General features: G+C 44.8%; 1 protein-coding gene across 1 annotated transcript; it reads right to left on the reverse strand.

Moving 5' to 3' along the window:
• Positions 1–2,162: 2,162 nt before the first annotated feature.
• On the reverse strand, positions 2,163–13,352 carry LOC310779414 (extracellular calcium-sensing receptor-like; the record flags this gene model as incomplete). The annotated part of the gene is made up of 6 exons (XM_083639949.1): positions 2,163–3,076; positions 10,968–11,091; positions 11,228–11,455; positions 11,563–12,360; positions 12,615–12,912; positions 13,120–13,352. 6 exons carry the CDS (start codon positions 13,350–13,352, stop codon positions 2,163–2,165), a joined length of 2,595 nt encoding a protein of 864 aa, XP_083496075.1.
• Positions 13,353–15,589: the final 2,237 nt, after the last annotated feature.

Below are 15,589 nucleotides of genomic sequence, written 5' to 3' on the forward strand. Positions count from 1 at the left end.
TACACAATCAATACAACAAAAAGTAAAGGGTTAGCCTTCATAATGGCCAAGGCCAGCATCTGTTATTCTGGCCTCATAATAAGCACTGAGGCGGGTGGTCAAAAAGTTAAATAACTGCGGTACATTGTATACTTTGGTGCGATGTAGGATTTTGTCTTTCAATATCCTCATTGCAGCTTTGCTGTAGTTGTTGGTGTTGTTGCGTTGAACAACTTGAATCATACTTGCATACTTGCTCCTGGCCAATCCCGGCGCTTGACTGCTGCGTAGGCGGGCACAGGGCGTGGTTTTGGCTATGTGGGTTTCGAAATAACTCCTTCATGCGCCAGTGAGCAGCCTCCGTCCGAATGCATGGGTGGGCGTGGCTCGCCCCCTATCCAGTTCTTTTAATACACCAATGCGCGACAAGTAGTCTGGGCCATCCATGGTCTTCTTCTGCAATCGGACGTCGGATACGGGCAGGAGAGCTTTTTTAACAGCGTTAACTGGGTTGACTGGATCCAGGGCCCTTGTGCGCCCCTTCTCGCAGGTAACGGGGCACAACCAGGCACCCCTTGCCTTCTTTATTGAGCCCCTCCAACTCAAGAACCCCGTCCTTACACAGACGCAGGTCTGGAAACAGGGGCGGACTGGAACCATAATTCAGGCCGGGCATTAGATACGATGGTCTATAATCGCCTATGGAAAAGGCTATGGGGTTTTAGAATGTGGATTTCACTTAATGCATCAAATAAGGTCTGTGGTTAATAAAAGTTTATGCCAAGTTTACTAAACCTAACCTCTCCCACCCCCCACGCCTAACCCTAAGGTCGGCATTGCGGGTGGTCGGCATAGCGGGTGGACACCGCCCCCATCACTTAGGCTGTAGCCACATCCATCCATTGTCTGTATGTCTCCATCACTTAGGCCTAGATATGTAAGGGTATGAAAATTTCACATCACGATTATCGTGACCAAAATTATGAAGGTTATCATATTATCACGGTATTTGTAAAAAACAATTGCTGAACATTTTCAAAAAGTACTGAGAGACTCACTGAAATCATTTTACAACGTTTTATATTGAAAACTCAGACCCAAAAAGGATTGATACACTCACTGAAATCATTTCTCCAAGGCTGCACGTTTGCATCTGGGAGACTGTTGCCAACTTTGGTTGATGATGGACAGTATTTACCATGTTTTTCAAAGCCCTGTAATCACGGTACCACGGTAATCACGGTACCACGGCTTTAATGATAATGAAAATTGAAACGGTGCGGCTATCGTAAGGAATTGTATCATGTTAGTCGGTGAGTGACTTTAAATTGGATCAGCTGGTGTCTGTTGGACCACAGAAATACTCCTGTCCCATATAATTCAATAAGACAATTCAACACCAAGTTCCTCCTGCCATACCTCTCTAATCCTCTCAGTGGAGGCCCTGATACAGCCATCAAACAGATACACAAATCTAGAAATAATATGCCTGGAGTCAGGGGGACTCAACAAAACATAAAAAAAGCATGTTCATTTGGGAGAACTTCAAAGTCACGAAACTTGGATCGAACATAATGTCTAACTTGTAGGTATCTGAGCCAATGCGTGCTGGGCAACTCAGATTTCCCCCTCAGAAGTTCAAAAGATGCGAAATGAGCATCTATGTATTAGGTCTCTAACGGAAACTAGCCCCTTCTCACTCCAGGCATGGTAGTTTCGGTCTGACCATGGAGCTAGAAAAGAACAATTAAAACAAATTGGTGTGTGGACAGAAACATCTGGTATAGTCAGAACTCTCCTGACCTGGTTGAGCTGGTTCAGTATTTTGATTGAGTTTTTCACAACAAAACTCAGATTCCTTAAAGCCCCAGGCGTCTCTAGCTTAGAAAATAGCATTGCTGACAGGGAGGAGTTTGCAATAAAAGCTGGCCTCCATTTTTTGCCACAGGGGGGCAGTGTACTGTATCAATGATTGGGATTAATAATAACTTTATAATAATAACTTTATTTGTATAATACTTTTGAAAACAACTAGGCATCTCGCACGCTCGATTCCTGGGCTCACCCATATCAATGACAGTAAGCACAGCTAATTATAATAGTACCCTATTGCGTTCATGAATTAAATGTGTTTTTATTGAAACAAGTTCTTGTCATTCTACTATGCTTATTATATTCACTCGTCATGATGATTTTGATGGCATTTTACCCATCATGTTCTTTTTTGTATTCTTTTCTGGCTTCAATAAGATTATGTAACATTTTGGAATAAAAATACAGATTAGCAGTGCAAAACTGGAGGCCAGAATTGCAAATATCTCCACAGCAACACTGAACTTCCCTGGAGAGCTGACATACGCAGGGATAAAGGTGATCCAGACCACACAGAATATCAGCATGCTGAAGGTGATGAATTTGGCTTCATTGAAATTATCGGGAAGTTTCCGAGCCAAAAAAGCCAAAAAGAAACATAACATAGCCAGGACTCCTATATACCCCAACACAGCCCAGAAGCCTACAGCTGAGCCTAATGCACATTCTAAGATGAGTTTGTCTTTAAAATGTTTAAAATTCTTGAAAGGAAAAGGAGGAGAGATAGTTAACCAAAGTATGCAAATCAGGACCTGTATGAGAGTGAAAGCCACAACACTGAGTCTCTGCTGAGCAGGGCCAAAGCATTTCATGATATTACTCCCTGGAAGTGTAGCCCTGAAGGCCAGTAACACCACTATAGTTTTCCCCAGAACACAAGACATGCATAGGACAAAGGTGATCCCAAATGCTGTGTGTCGCAGCATGCAGGACCACTCAGAGGGCCGGCCGATGAAGGTCAGAGAACACAGGAAACACAGGGACAGGGAGAAGAGCAGCAGGAAGCTCAGCTCAGAGTTGTTGGCCTTGACTATGGGGCTGTTCCTGTATCTGAAGAAGATGAAAGCCACCATCGCAGTCATGCAAGTTCCTAACAGGGACGCCGCCGCGAGCAGTGCTCCCATAATCTCTTCATATGATAGAAACTCTGTGTCCTTCTTTTCACAGTCATCTCTTTTCTCGTTTGACCAGAATTCAGGATGGCATCGCTCACAGGTGATGGAATCTACAGGTTAAAATGAAAACAGATATTAGATTTCCTGACTAGCTCCCTTATTTCCCCACAGCGGTGGCAGCAGGCCAGGCCGGGGTCAATTTTGTTTGCTTTTTTTTTTTTATTATTATTAGTCTTAGCCCCGTGTCAAATGTCCTTAGTTTTCATCATACTTAGTCAACCTCATCCTGTTGTTATTTAGTCAAGTTTTAGTCGACTAAAAGTCTACGTATTATCTTAGTCAAAGAAAACCATAGCTATTGTTTCTTTATTTCCAAGTTCAATGGAAAGATCGATGAATCTGTTATCATGGAATGGTTTTTGGGTCCACTCACTATGCCGACAACCCGCAATGCCGATAGCCCGGTAGGGTTAGGGGTTAGGGTATAGGGCTGGAGCCCACCGTGCTGGAGCCGTGCAGGAGCTCCAGCCAGATCACCGACATGCTGCACGCCGCCTCGCTCAGCTGGTTCTGCTTGTGGGCTATCTGCATTGTTGTCGTTGTTATGCGTTGTTATGCGGTTGTCGGCATATAGACGCAGCACCATGGTGTTAACGTTTGTTACTGTTAATGCGAGAAGCACTGGCCGTGACATTTCTTTTCCAATATTTTATTTTCAACTTTTTTGAACAACATACGTACAAGACAAACAGGCTCAGACACAAAAAACAAACGAAAAAAATATATGATCGACATTCAGTATTACGTCGTGCTACCAGTCGCGTAAGGTGCTTATATGCATGTAAGAGGTATTGTGCCCGGATTCCCACACGGGGTCCATGAGAAACCAGCCCGGCGAATCACCCGTTCCCCCCAACCTCAACGAGGTAGGCTAGAAACGGGTCCCAAATAGCAGAGAATTTCTTAAGTGAGTTGGACCTCAGGAACTTAAGTCTCTCCATCCGTATAACAGAGGTCATATCCGTCAGCGACAATTGAACAGAGGGTGAAGAGGGGGACTTCCATTCCTTCAGGATTAGTTTCAGTTGTCCCCTGTGTCAGAGACTGTTGCACAGCTGTAGGGAAGTTCAGGGAAGACTCAGAGAAGCCGAAGATGGTGAGTTCTGCCCCCTTCTGAAGGGTTATTTTGTAGGCCTTAGAGTACCAGTCAAATATTTTGGCCTAGAATCCCATTAGTGAAGGGCAAAACAAAAAGCCATGAGATAGTGTTCTGCTTGGAGTAGTGGAGATGGTGAGCGACTGTCCACTCTCAACTGAACCCCTCCGCACTCACCGCACCCGACTCCGCACCTCAGAACGAACCGGGAAAAATCCCGCAACCCCAATGATCTCGCCTCTTACCATTTCTCCCTCTCCAACTTCACCTCTGCCGTTTCTACTGCCAAATCCTCCTTCTACATTGCCTCTATTCAATCTTCTGCCTCCAATCCCCGCAAACTATTTCACACTTTCACCTCCCTCCTCAACCCTCTTCCCCCTCGCCCTCCCTCCTCCCTTTCTGCCAACGATTTCTTATCCTTCTTCACTAACAAGGTCGCCGCCATCAGCTCATCATTTCCCCCACCAACCTATCTCACCCCCTCCCCTTCCTCACAACCTCCTGCCTCTATGTCTTCCTTCTCTCCCCTCTCCTCAGACGATCTCCTCAAAATCATTCTATCAGCCCGTGCCACCTCCTGCCCCCTCAATCCTATACCCTCATCTCACCTACAGTCCATCTCCCCTGACATATCCCCCTTTCTCACTTCCCTCATCAACTCCTCCCTCTCCGCTGGTATTTTCCCCTCTGCCCTAAAAACAGCCATAATCAAACCACTTCTCAAGAAATCGTCCCTCGACCCCTCCGCCATCAACAACTACCGCCCCGTCTCCCTCCTCTCTTTCGTCTCCAAATCACTCGAACGCACAGTATCCGGCCAATTATCTTCTTATCTCTCCCTTCACAATCTCTCTGACCCCCTGCAATCTGGATTCAAACCTGCACATTCCACTGAAACAGCTCTTCTTTCTGTCACCTCCGCCCTTCACTCCGCCAAAGCTTCATCACTCTCCTCCGTTCTCATACTTCTCGATCTGTCCGCCGCTTTTGACACCATCAACCACCAAATTCTACTTTCCACCCTATCCGACCTTGGTATCACCGGCTCTGCACTTTCCTGGTTCTCCTCCTACCTATCTAACCGCTCTTTTCAGGTGCTCTGGAGAGGAACTCTATCTGACCCCTGCACTCTCACCACGGGTGTCCCCCAGGGTTCTGTCTTAGGTCCTTTCCTCTTTCTTCTCTACATGAGATCTCTTGGCCACGTCATTTCCTCCCACGGGTTCTCCTATCACTCATATGCAGACGACATACAGCTCTATCTCTCTTTCCCCCCCTTCTGACACCCATATCTCTTCCCGTATCTCTGCTGCCTTAATGACATCAGCATCTGGATGTCCTCTCATCATCTCAAACTCAACCCAGACAAAACGAAAAGAACAAAAATAACTTCTCTTCTTCCCCTGCAAAGACTCCCCCCTGTCCGATCTTTCCATATCCATTGACAATACCACCGTTCTTCTCTCTCAAACAGCCAAAAATCTCGGTGTAACTCTCGACAACCAACTCTCCTTTTCCGCTCACATTACAGCAACGGCACGTTCCTGCAGATTCTCCCTCTACAACATCCGTAAAATCCGCCCATTTTCCATTTTTAACCAGAGAAGCAACACATGTTTTAGTCCATGCCCTGGTTTTATCTTGTCTCGATTATTGTAACGTTCTTTTAGCCGGTCCCCCTCCTCTGCCATCCAACCCCTTCAACTCATCCAGAATCCTGCAGCCCGCCTTGTTTTTAACCAAACTAAATTCTCCCACGTCACCCCCCTCCTCTGAGACCTCCACTGCCTCCCCATCCTGTCACGCATCAAATTCAAGACCCTGGTCCTTGCCTACAGAGCTGTACACTCAACATCCCCCCAATACCTTCAACCCATGGTCAAGTTCCAAACCTCTCACCGCTCCCTCCGCCCCTCCACTAGCGTAGGCCGTCTCGCCCCCCCTTGCTTCGCGGGCTCAAGGGTCGCTCAAAATCCAGACTTTTTTCCTACCTCGCCCCCAAATGGTGGAATGAGCCCCCCCCCCATGGTCAGGACGGCAGAGTCACTCCCTATTTTCCGCAATAGGCTAAAAACACATCTTTTTTCTCTCCACTTTACTCCCCACTAACCCTACCTCCTTCCTCCCTTATTTGCTGCTCATGGACTTGATTTTAATAATTTCACCTGATTCTTGTACTTTTTACTGTTATTTTTACCTGGTGTGGCATCAATGTTAACCTTGTTTTTATTTATTATCCTTTTTACTATTGCTGGCATCAATGTTCACCTTGGTTGTATTATTATCTTTATTATTATTGCTGGCTATAATGTCTGTTTACCTGATTCTATGTTTTTATTATGCCTCCGCCGGCGATAGCCAGGCCGGAGGCATTATGGATCCGGGTTGTCCGTCCGTACGTACGGCTGTCCGTACGTCCGTACGATGTTTGTTAACGCGATATCTGAGGAACGCCTGGACGGAATTTCATCAAATTTGCCTCAAACATCGACTTAGACTCAAGGATGATCTGATTAGATTTTGGTGGTCAAAGGTCAAAGGTCAAGGTCACTGTGACCTCGAACGCCATTTTCAAGCTTGTTAACGCGATATCTGAGGAACGCCTGGACGGAATTTCATCAAATTTGCCTCAAACATCGACTTAGACTCAAGGATGATCTGATTAGATTTTGGTGGTCAAAGGTCAAAGGTCAAGGTCACTGTGACCTCTCGAACGCCATTTTCAAGCTTGTTAACGCGATATCTGAGGAACGCCTGGACGGAATTTCATCAAATTTGCCTCAAACATCGACTTAGACTCAAGGATGATCTGATTAGATTTTGGTGGTCAAAGATCAAAGGTCAAGGTCACTGTGACCTCTCGAACGCCATTTTCAAGCTTGTTAACGCGATATCTGAGGAACGCCTGGACGGAATTTCATCAAATTTGCCTCAAACATCGACTTAGACTCAAGGATGATCTGATTAGATTTTGGTGGTCAAAGGTCAAAGGTCAAGGTCACTGTGACCTCTCGAACGCCATTTTCAAGCTTTTTAACGCGATATCTCAGGAACGCCTGGACGGAATTTCATCAAATTTGCCTCAAACATCGACTTAGACTCAAGGATGATCTGATTAGATTTTGGTGGTCAAAGGTCAAAGGTCAAGGTCACTGTGACCTCTCGAACGCCATTTTCAAGCTTGTTAACGCGATATCTCAGGAATGCCTTGACGGAATTTAATCAAACTTGTCTCAAACATCGACTTGGAGTCAAGGATGAACTGATTAGATTTTGGTGGTCAAAGGTCAAAGGTCAAGGTGAGCTCTCCAACGCCATTTTCAAGCTTGTTAACACGATATCTCAGGAATGCCTTGACGGAATTTAATCAAACTTGTCTCAAACATCGACTTGGACTCAAGGATGATTACATTTTGGTGGTCAAAGTTCAAGGTCACTGTGACCTCTCACACACCCAATTTCCAAGCTCTGTAACGCAACATCACAGGAGCGCCTTGACGGAATCTCTTCCAATTTGCCTCAAATGGCGATTTGGACTCCAGAATGAACTAATGGCGGAGGCATAAGTCCGCGTTGCGGTCGTTCTAGTTCCTCTGTACATTGCTTTGGAGAAAGGCGTCTGCTAAATGAAATAAAGTAAAGTAAAGTAAAGTAAATTGGATCAGCTGGTGTCTGCTATTAACTGAGCAGAGTTGTACAACCGACAGACTCCTTCCCATATAATGTCAGATAAATCAGTACAGAGTTCCTCCTGCCATGCTTCTCTAATCCTCTCAGTAGAGGCCATGGTACAGTCATCAAACAGACACAGACATCTAGAGATGAGGTGGAGTGAGGAGGGCCCGGCAAAACATCGAAAAAAGCAGGTTCATTTGGGAGGGCTTCAAAGGTATGAATCTTGGATCAAACATAATTTCTGATTTGCAGGAATGTGAGCCAGTTCCTGCCAGGCAATTCAAACTTCCTTTTCAGAAGATCAAAGGATGCACAATTACCATCTAGGTCTTTGATGGAAGCCAGACCCTTACTGCCTGTGACAATTGCACATTATTTTGTGAATATGGATTCAATTATTTTGTGATACTCTTTCCTGGAGGCAGGGGATGGCCACAACTAAATTCGCTCAACCCCGGTTACCATAGGCTGTTGGCTGTTCAGTCCCTCCAGGAAATTGCGATTTTGCAAATTCAACCAAACTCCGCCATATCTGCGGGGGCTTGCAATTTTTCAAAATTCCCGCGATTTCGCCGCAAAACTTTAATAAAATGCCACATCTTTAACTGGGTTTGAGATATGTGTGCGCTGTCATCTTGCCTGGTTGCTGTGGGAATGGGGGATAACAATAGGAAGTGACGAGAGTATGGTACCGTAACACGTCATCGCATTGCGATGAGGGCAAACCCCTCACATTTGCCAACAAAAATAACTGCAAAACAATTTCCAAATGTTTTGCATGAAAGTGGAGGCAAACTATTTTGCACTCCGTGCAACTCTGTCGTGGAACAAAAACGGAAATCGTCACTGGACAGCCACTTTGCTAGCGCGAAGCATTGTGAAGAATGCTCTCAGAGAATCAAGGTGCATGAGTAGCCTACAAAATTGAAGCTGGTCAGACAATGAAAGAGTTGATAGTTTAGTAAAAACAGAGTGAGACACAGAAGCGACTGTCTCACAGTCTCACGATGTGTGTGTGTGTGTGTGTGTGTGTGTGTGTGTGTGGGGGGGGGGGGGGGGCATATGTCACAAGCCAGTTTTGAAATGCTTTATGTCCCTGTAAATTAACTTTAAGGGGAGGAGACGAATGAGTGACGTGACCACCTGAATGGTGTGGGAAAATCCTAATTGAACACAGCTGCGGCTGATTAGGAGAATGGGGCTTTTTGCCTTTACAAAGGCAGCCGTGGAGGTGAGAGGGTGTGCAGAATCGGACGCAAGAGACGGATATGGCAGTCCTGGGCAAGACAGCCAAACCTGAGAGTTGACGGGACGTGGACAGGAGAGCTACGGAGGGTAGCACAACCCCAGACAGCGCACGGTATCCCGACCCACCACTGCTTGGAGCGCCGACAGCAGCGCGAGAGACTGCCACTGCACAACTACAGAAGGGAGGCGTCGTTGAAACGTAGAGGGGTTACGACGCACCCCTCTTTAAGCTAAGTACCCCTCTCGTGACTATCCCACAGTTGCCATCATTCCTGTTCTCCTGCTTTTTCTACTCGCGTTTTTATCGTTGTGTTGCATTGGACGGGCCGGAACTGTATATTTGAACAATTGGCACTGTACTTTTAGCGAAGACCTCCTGGTCTGTATCTACATCGGCCCAGCCCAACCAAACTCCCTGTGTTTCTCATGCACTTTAGTGGCTTGCCCAACCAAACTCCCTGTGTTTCTCATGCACTTTAGTGGCTTGCTCAACCAAACCCCATTTGGTTTTTTTCAGCACTTTAGTGGCTTGTCGTGGGGGCCAAGAACTGTCTCATTGGAGTGGATTGTAAACGTGTATATTTATTATATTCCCTGCACTTGCACAGTGTGTAGTACAATTGGAGCGTGGAGCCTTGTCCCCCCCCCTCCCTTCAATTTTCTAGCTTACAAAGCCGAATATCCAAGAGGTTCTTAATTCACGTGTGGAATTGCAGTGTCACGTGTGGAATTGCAGTGTCATCTTATGTTGCTTCTTGGACTGTTCTGACCACCCACTACCATCTCCCTTGGGAGCCTGGGTCTCTACCCAGTCAAGTGACTGTTACTCATTGTTCCCTCTTTAGTTCCCCTGGAGGTGTTTGGAGTGAGGATCGAGCGGGCCCTACGGAGGACATTTGGGAGAAATACCATTATACCTGGACTGAGGGGGGGCTGGGGTTTTACCTTTTTTTTCTATCATTCTGTTATAAATAAAGATTATTGTGTATCCAACTCTTGTCCATGTCTGGTGGTTCTGGGTGGCTCCCCATTCGTATACTTGGTTGTGGTGCTAACACCTGTTGGTCACCGGTCACACATATTTAGCTCCGGGTCTAGTAGTTTGAAAATTTAACAAGGAACAAGGGATGAGGAGGACAGGGAAGGCATGAAGAGGACATAAGGATAAGAGGAAAAATATGAAGCACTAAGCAAAAGTATGAGAAAAGGCAAAGTGATAATAGCATCATTGAGGATGAGGAAGAAAGGAGAAGAGAAACGATGGAGGAATTATTATTTTTTTATTAAAAAATTCAATCGCAATTTATGCCAGTTCCCGCAATTTTACCGCAAACAATCACATAAAATGTCACAAATTGCATCGCAAATTTTGAGACAAGCAAAATCAAACATTTATGATCACAATAATCACAAAAAAACTGGAGGAGAAATCCTGGAGGGACTGGCTATGCCTTGATGAGTTGTAACTTTAAGCTCCTGCAGTTTGTTATCAACTATATGTAAACTAACAGCCACTTTAACATGAGCGTGAGTGTATAAGGGACAAAATATATAAGGATGGAGAATGTATGCTACCTATTGACGTAGTTAATTGATTCAGAATTTTACACCAAATGTATGCTTGGATAGGTTCCAGCCTCCTGACCCTGAAACCCTGAATAATAAATAATTAGTTGTTTGTTATCTACAACTAATTTACACGTTGTTTCTACTCAGCCATGTTCTATAAATCAGAACAAGACTTCACAGTACTCCCAAATTTCATATTCAAATGCACGGATGATTAACTACATTTTTACTATGAATTGTACTGCATATAAACATATAAATACTGCTATTATATTTGAATATTTATTTGCTGATATTGAATTTACAGGCGTTATCCTCTGATCCATTAAATAATGCTAGAGTAGGCCTACCTGTGGTGTTGCTGACTTCTCCCTCTGCACATGGTATACAGTCATAGCAGCAGACCGGCTTTCCTTTCTGGAGGACCTTACGGGTTCCTGGGGGACAGCTTTCACTGCACACTGACACAGGCACCTGCATGAACAAAAAAGCAGTATGAGATACACTTTGATATGCTGTTGTCTTTACAAGTCACCATTTGGAATTCTGATCAAATCGACATTGCGATACAATAATCCCACAAGTCCATGAATGATCATATGGTATTAACCTGCTCTGAGTTCTGTGCCCAAATTAAGGACTTAGTGTGCAGATTTAGCTGTTTTTCTGCAGGTAAAGATGCGTCGTAAAGACCAACGGCGACAAACGCCACACTGCCATTTTCATCCGGCTGCCAGTTTATGATTTCATACTTTGCTGCTGGGTCTCCATTCTCATCAAAGTAAACATCCTCCCCCTCCTTTGTCTTGAACTGAACCTTTTTTATGTGCTGCAAAATCTGAGCAGATAGATAATACTTTACTTATTCCATTCAATGTAAACCACCTCATTCTTGCTCTGGAGAATTATGGACATGCAACAATGTAATAAACAATACCAACTCACTGTGAATGGATCTGGCTGTACCTTATTGTCACACATTTCTTTACAGCCAAGAATACTATGTAGAGCGTGAGCCACAGCATACACTCCTTTATAGACATTGGCAAAGTAGGGCATGTTTGACATATCAGTGAAAATGTTTTGCTCCCCTGACAGATCTTCAGAGCCTGTACAGTATCTCTGATTCCCCTCTGAGGCCTTCATCTGCTTGAACCTACAATCAAAGATTGTCTCCCAGAATTCTGTGAACAATTGATTGTCAGTAGATGAATTGAGTGACTTTAAATCCAAGATGAACTCTCTCATGCCTGTGACATGGGCCTTGGGCATGGTCAGCCCTATAGCACCATCCAGGATGTGGTGTCCATTCATAGTTGCAAAGGAGGGGGTAATGATCCAGGCCTCAGTGCCGACCCACTGGTACCCAGTCAGGTTGTGGGGGCTCATCTCATGTATTAGTATTTCCAAATCAGGGGTGTTGAGGAAAGTGACAATCACCTTGGAAGTGGAAGCCTTGATAATTTCAATTATTGCCTGTATTTTTTCTGGTGGATCTGTTCTAAAGACGGATACAGAGTACTCTACACAGATGCCCAGCTTTTGGGCCGTCTCTGTGAATATGGCCATGCCGTTATTGCCATAATCAGTATTGCTCCTAATTGCCCCCACCCAAGTCCAGTCAAAGTGCTTTACCAACTGGGCCAGACCTCTGCTCTGGTGGAAGTCACTGGGTATTGTTCTGAGGAAGGATGGGTACCGGACTTTGTCACTGAGACAAGCACAGGTGGCCCAGTGGCTGATCTAGGGAGTAGAAAGGAATGAGATGCACAAGATGAGGATGCAAATTCTAAAACAATGTACAAAAAACTCAGAGCACATTAGCATTAATTATCTTAAAACTGCCTTTACTGTGAGCAGTCGGACAAATTGCAGAATAATAATTATTGTATTATTGATCAAATAAAACGAAATTAATTAATCAAACTGTGGCCAAGGTCCATTACAGTACATGTTATACATTAGGTGAATGGGGGGGGGGGGGGGGGACTACCCACCAATGGGATATGAAAAGGTCCAATGACAGTGGATACAGCCATGGAAGGAGACGAGGAGTCCGGTCCTATAATGGCCAGCACTTGGGCCGGTCTGGTGCAGGGTGCCTTGGAGGCTGTGGATCTATCCTCATTACCATTAGCCAAGGCCAGTGCCACCCTTACTCCCCTTGGAGGGGAGTAACATGAATCATAGATCTTGTAGCCCAGAAAGATGCCAGGCAGCAAGTCTGTGCTGTTGTTAATCTCCTCAATGGCAAAGAGCATAGCCTGGGCAGACTGGAGACCTGAGAAAACCAGGCTTGACACAAGCAGTTATACATTGTTGGTGTTACTGTATACCCATGTCCTTGAAATGAAACAAAATTAAAAGTGAAACTATATCAGTAAAGAATTCTTATTTCACAACTCAGTGTGATAACCTTTTTTAATACATTTTATATATCTACCCAGCTCTTCTAATCTTCTATCTTACTTATGTCAAGCAGCTTGCTACAGTGTGATTTACCTTGTGCACTGCAGTGGTGATGGTCTGTACATGTAGGTGTCATGTCTGTCTTTCCAGATGCCGTGGAAAGGGAAGAGTCCACCCAAAATAATGTCTCCATTCTTAGACAGCTGGGGGATCTCCGGCTCACCTATCTGCCAACACACCGTCTCCTCAGCCCCAGTGAGGGATGCCGCCAGTAGCAGCTGCAGAAGGGCCCAACCCTGCTCTGGCCACCTTTGGGTGGACATCATACTAAAGACTGTTTACACACCAAGAGCGATGCAAATATAATGCACGAAAATGCAATGCCAATTTTGAGCCACCTGTCAATCACAGCAACAGATGTGTTCACGTCGGAAGTGAATTTCTGACCAATTGACCCTTGTCTGGAAAAAAAAGAAACATTGACTGATATAGGTTCAAAAAATCTTATTGACGGGCAAAAATGAATCGCACTATGAAAAAACCAGCAGCACGTGTGTAACGACCTTAAGAGAGAAACTGCAGGGCAGCAGCAGGTGCACCCTAAAAGGAGCAGAGCAGAGCTTGCATCTGTATTTATAGATATTAAAGCATCACACATTGTCATAAACAGTGATGTTAGGATTCCACAGGGAGGACAGGACAGAGGAGGGAGGTGCAAAACTGAAAAGTTCTTAATGGGTTTTGGCTGGATCTTATGATTAGTAGCCTATTCAGTCACATAACATTGTGGTGTTTTTCCATTCTATCTGAACATCTGATTTGAAGTACTGAAAAATAATGTGGGGTGAAGGAGCGGTAAAGCCTCGAAAATTATATTTTAAACTAAACTAAACCACCAGAGTCAACATCTCATCTTGGGCTGGTAAATCCACACATGTACACTAAAATAATCTATGCTAACAGCGCAATATTTATAACCACCCGACTCAATCACTGATGTTAGGCTCAAGTCAACTGTAAAACGTTACGTATGGAGACTCTTTTCACAGAAACCGTTGGTGATAAATCAGGAAGTCAACGCAACATTGCGGTTGGTTGCTGTGAAAAGGGCCAACAATTCCTCTCCGAACAGCGGTTGCTTTGGTGCTTTGAGGGGCGGTCTTGAGTCTTGATGACGTAACATGATCCGAAGATCAGCCTCTTGGCAGACCCAACTGCGAAAGTGGGTTTCAACCCCCTAGAGGGCACTCTCACTGCATGGCAATTATAAAATGTGTAGAATTCTAACAGTTTACTTAGGTGACGAGATTTCTGAAATGACAATCGGGGACATTTCCAGTTCGGCAGTCAATATATCATTAAAGCCCCATTCAGTAAGTTTCCAAGTTTTACTGTTGGAGAAACTGCGCCCTCTGCGTGCATTAGTATCGATAACAATATCGCCGTTCAAAGTCAACAAAACACAGCGCCAGAAAGCTCTATGTACATGTTGTGACATCGGGTACTCACCACATGATGAAATAATAATCCATAGTTCCGTGAAACATCATTTTCGTAGCAAATCCGAATCGAGTTACTTCCTTGTTTTCATGAACACAGCGCTTCCGCTGTACAGCGCATGCGCGCATGCTTTTCTTTTTTCTTTTTTCTTGCTACGGGACGTGGCAGACAAACTGCTTAGTCCCAGTGCTGGCCAATTGAGGGCGGTGTGGGATAAATAAAGACGAGGGTCTCCCTATTCCAAGTCAATCTACCATGTCCTGTGACTAAAAAGCTGATATATTACAGTAAAAAATGTCAAAAATCTTACTGATTGGGGCTTTAAAATATCCAATGTTCTATGTTTATTTTGTTCCAATGTTCTATTTCCAATGTTTATATCTATGAAATAAAAAGGGGGACAATTCCAGTTTCAGGTATTTTGACCACTAGGGGTGCAACGGATCAAAAAACACCACGGTTTTGATGTCACGCATTGGATAATTTTTCGAATCAGCATTTTTTTTAAATTAATTTTAAAATGTGCTACTTTGATTAACTCATTGAGTGCCAATGACGACAATCGTCGTCAATTCGAATACTAACGTAGAGTGCCAATGACGACGGTTGTCGTCAATTGCGTTTTTTGATGGTGGGACGTGGATCAAAGCCAGATCCATCTCCTGTGAAAGTATGGTGGATGTTGAATGTGTAAAAGCTATTTTACGGACCCATTAGGTGGCGACAGTGCTCTCCAGATTAGAGAAAGGCGAGGAAAAAAGAGAGAAGAAGCCGTGGGGACACGGAAATCGCATCGGTATGCATCGATATGCATGAAGCATAATGTTAGCTGTGCCTGCAGCAGCCAATCTGCTGCCACAATTGAGCCCCTCCGTGTCCGCTGCGATAGCCCCATCCAAATGATTAGTTGTGGAGTTGTTATTATTCTCAACTGGAAGCGATGGGAGCCGGTAACAAATACACGCGGAACGCTGTAAAAAAGCTGGATGTAGCGCACTTTTCAGTGCAGAGCAAACTCAGCAGAGAGCCACCAGAGACACACCCACGGAGGAGGGGTTTGCAG

Source organism: Poromitra crassiceps (genome assembly GCF_964638095.1).
Source record: "Poromitra crassiceps genome assembly, chromosome: 7".
NCBI lineage: Eukaryota > Metazoa > Chordata > Actinopteri > Beryciformes > Melamphaidae > Poromitra > Poromitra crassiceps.